General features: G+C 41.7%; 1 protein-coding gene across 1 annotated transcript in view; it reads left to right on the top strand.

The window, feature by feature from the left end:
* Nucleotides 1-2,983, top strand: part of CFAP99 (cilia and flagella associated protein 99) — a 40,414-nt gene that overhangs the window by 19,655 nt on the left and 17,776 nt on the right. The window contains exons 6-7 of the mRNA XM_015419963.1: nt 423-491; nt 2,643-2,702. Of these exons, the coding sequence (XP_015275449.1) occupies nt 423-491; nt 2,643-2,702 (129 nt within the window). The remainder of the gene's footprint in view (nt 1-422; nt 492-2,642; nt 2,703-2,983) is intronic.

A 2,983-nucleotide genomic window follows, 5' to 3' on the forward strand; every position in this document is an offset into this window, starting at 1 on the left:
AGGGAAGCCCTCCAAAGGCCGGCTTGCCCGGGCTCCCCGCAGTCATGGGGCGCCTGGGCAAGCCAAGGGAAATCGCCTATTATCGACTGCGGGGCTGTTCCCACCTGCAGCGCTTGTGTTCACACTCAGGGAACCGGAATCAACCCGCTCTCCACATGGTTTGCTACCTCTTTCACCTGGTACTTTTTAAACTCAGGAGGGAAGCGGCACAAGATGGCTTGAGTACGGGGGGTCACCTGAAAGATGTGCCTGTGTGAACCCGCCCCTTTAATCTGCTACTGAAACACTCCTGAAACGTTTGGCTGCCGGGCCAAACTGCCAGTCTGAACTCGGCCATGGTTTTGTATTTTGTGTTTTCTACATCAGTTTTAACCTCCAGTGTTAAATATATTGTGTTGCTAAAATCATTGCTTTCACTTTAGGATCTGTTGCTGGAAGCAAACGTTAATCAATTCTCCTGTGCGGCCCCAAAGCCCGAATGTAAAAGCACAGTAAGTAGGATGGAGTGGGGAAAAAATGAATGTGGTTCGTGTGTGAAAGTGGAATAAGATTGTATTAAGAGTTAGAATTTGAGAAGCAGTCAATATAGTAAAGGTAAAGGTTTCAGCCAGTTGAGTCCGACTCTAGGGTTGCGGTGCTCATCTCCGTTTCAAAGCCGAAGAGCCAGCGCTGTCTGAAGACGTTTCCATGGTCATGTGGTCGGCATGACTAAACACCAAGGCGCACGGAACGCTGTTCCCTTCCCACCTAAGTGGTACCTTATTTATCTACTTGCAATTTCTTGCTTTTGAACTGCTAGGTTGGCAGGAGCTGGAACTAGAGATGGCTTTGTGTTTATATATATACACATACACATACATACATATATATATATATATACACATACATACATACACATATATATATATATATACATACATACATACACACATATATATATATACACACATACATACACATACATACACACACAATACAATATAGCTTTGTGTTAATAACAGCAGCGCCACTAGCTTAGAGTCGTGGGGGGGGTCCCCCGCTCAGCTCTCACTTCAGCCACAAATTCACTAGGCAAGTCGTTACACTCAAACCTTGTAATCTGTAATTATGATAAAATATTTAGCTATCATTGGGATGAAACAGGAGATAAACCAGTACTGTGATATGAATGACAAAGACATTTCAAGGTAAACATCATATTACAATATAAATAAAACTTTGCAATATTACAAGGAAAAGTCCATCATTCTCAGTGAGCACCCAGATACAAGCTCATTTCATCCCCATCTTCCCCAGGAGGTATCCTATTATGCTGAAAGTTGTCAGCCTCTTGATACGGCTCAGTGTTACGTTAGAAGCAAACCAGTGCTTAACTTTGTCTTTGCTTTCTTCAAATTGTCACTCTTTACTCTCAGAGTCACACAGACTCTCTTCAAAACTCTTCCGTACTTGTCTCTCTCATATCACAGAATCTCCTCCTAGACACACACATACAGAATCCTCTCAGAACATCCCTCCTCCCACCCACGCTCTCAGTCATCAGCCAGTCAAAATATACTCCTCTCCCTCTATCACTCTTCTTCCAGCACTGCAGTCACACGAAACATTTAAAGGAACACACACACCAAAACATGGAATCATTACACTGAGGCTCAAAGGAGGGTCTGGGGTGACATTCAGGCACAATGCCTGGGCTGAGGCCCTTTCATTAGAATCTCCCTTTTCCTTTCCCACTTCAGAAAAGTTGCATTTTGCATCTTTGCGTCTTCTACGTTTCACTAGATTTCCGTACATTCTTCACTCATTTATTTGGAAAAGATAAGTTGCCAAATGCAACTTTAGGCAAAATTATGTGAATTATAGCCATTTAATCAGTTGTAAGCTACCATGAGTGTTGTAGGGAAGAAAGGAATTTTAAAATGCATTTTAGGATATGGCATCATGGAGTGAGACAGGAGGTCTTCTTTGAGTTCTTTTCCTCTTATCATACATACACACAGAGACTTAAGTGGGAACCTGCACATTTATTTATTTATTTATTGCATTTTTACCCTGCCCTCCCCGCGAATGGGCTCAATTTATTTAATTCTCAACTTGGCCAAATCTGAGAATAATTACATTTGAAGAATGGAGTCATAAATGGACAAGACAGATCTTTCAACAACCTGGGGAAAAGCCAGCTTTACAGAAAAATCTAAAATCTAATAAATAACGGGAAACCTCTAGAAAATTGCCTCATCACCTCTGGCTTTCTCCCCCCCACCCCATCACATCCAGGTTCTCATGAAAAGCTAACTGCTTTGACCTTGAAGATTATAAGAGCCCTGTAGGCCCAGAGGCCAATTAGTAACACCTGCAAAATAGACCAGGCCTGCCACTGTTCACATTAAAGGGTGTGTGTGTGTGTGTGTGCTTTGCCTCACACAAGGTATGAGCTTTCATGAGTCTGAAAAAGTGAGAAGTGACTCACGAAAGCTCCTCCCCTGCCACAAATTTTGTACACTTTAAGGTGCTACTGGAGTCTTGCTCTTTTCTGTTGCTTCATTTCTTCAGTTACTGGACGTATCTAATCCGATTTTGTGAATGACATTGATGGAACTGAATAATTTGTTAACATGGGAACAATTCTTTATGACTTTTAGAGTATAAATGAGATACCAAAATTTGCTGAGAGATTCCAGGCTCAGAAGATCAAAGGAAAGGTAAGCAACATAGCTTGAGTCGTTAGTTTTATATAGTTCAGAGATAATTTTACACTGTGTAATCTGTGATGAGAAATGGAAGTCTCATTAAGCAACTTTATATTTGGGGTCTATAGCAGGAGTGTCAGATATATACCCCCCAGACCATAACCAGCCCCTCTAGGGCTCTTATCTGGCCCGCAAGCAACTTAATTTTGTTTATTGAACTATAATTAGAAACATTATGGGGTCATTTTGTAGAAAAAGAGGTGCAGGAGCTCATTAGCATAACTCATTTGCAT

The sequence above is a fragment of the Gekko japonicus genome, unplaced genomic scaffold (assembly GCF_001447785.1).
Source record: "Gekko japonicus isolate JY-2015 unplaced genomic scaffold, Gekko_japonicus_V1.1 scaffold4343, whole genome shotgun sequence".
Lineage (NCBI taxonomy): Eukaryota > Metazoa > Chordata > Lepidosauria > Squamata > Gekkonidae > Gekko > Gekko japonicus.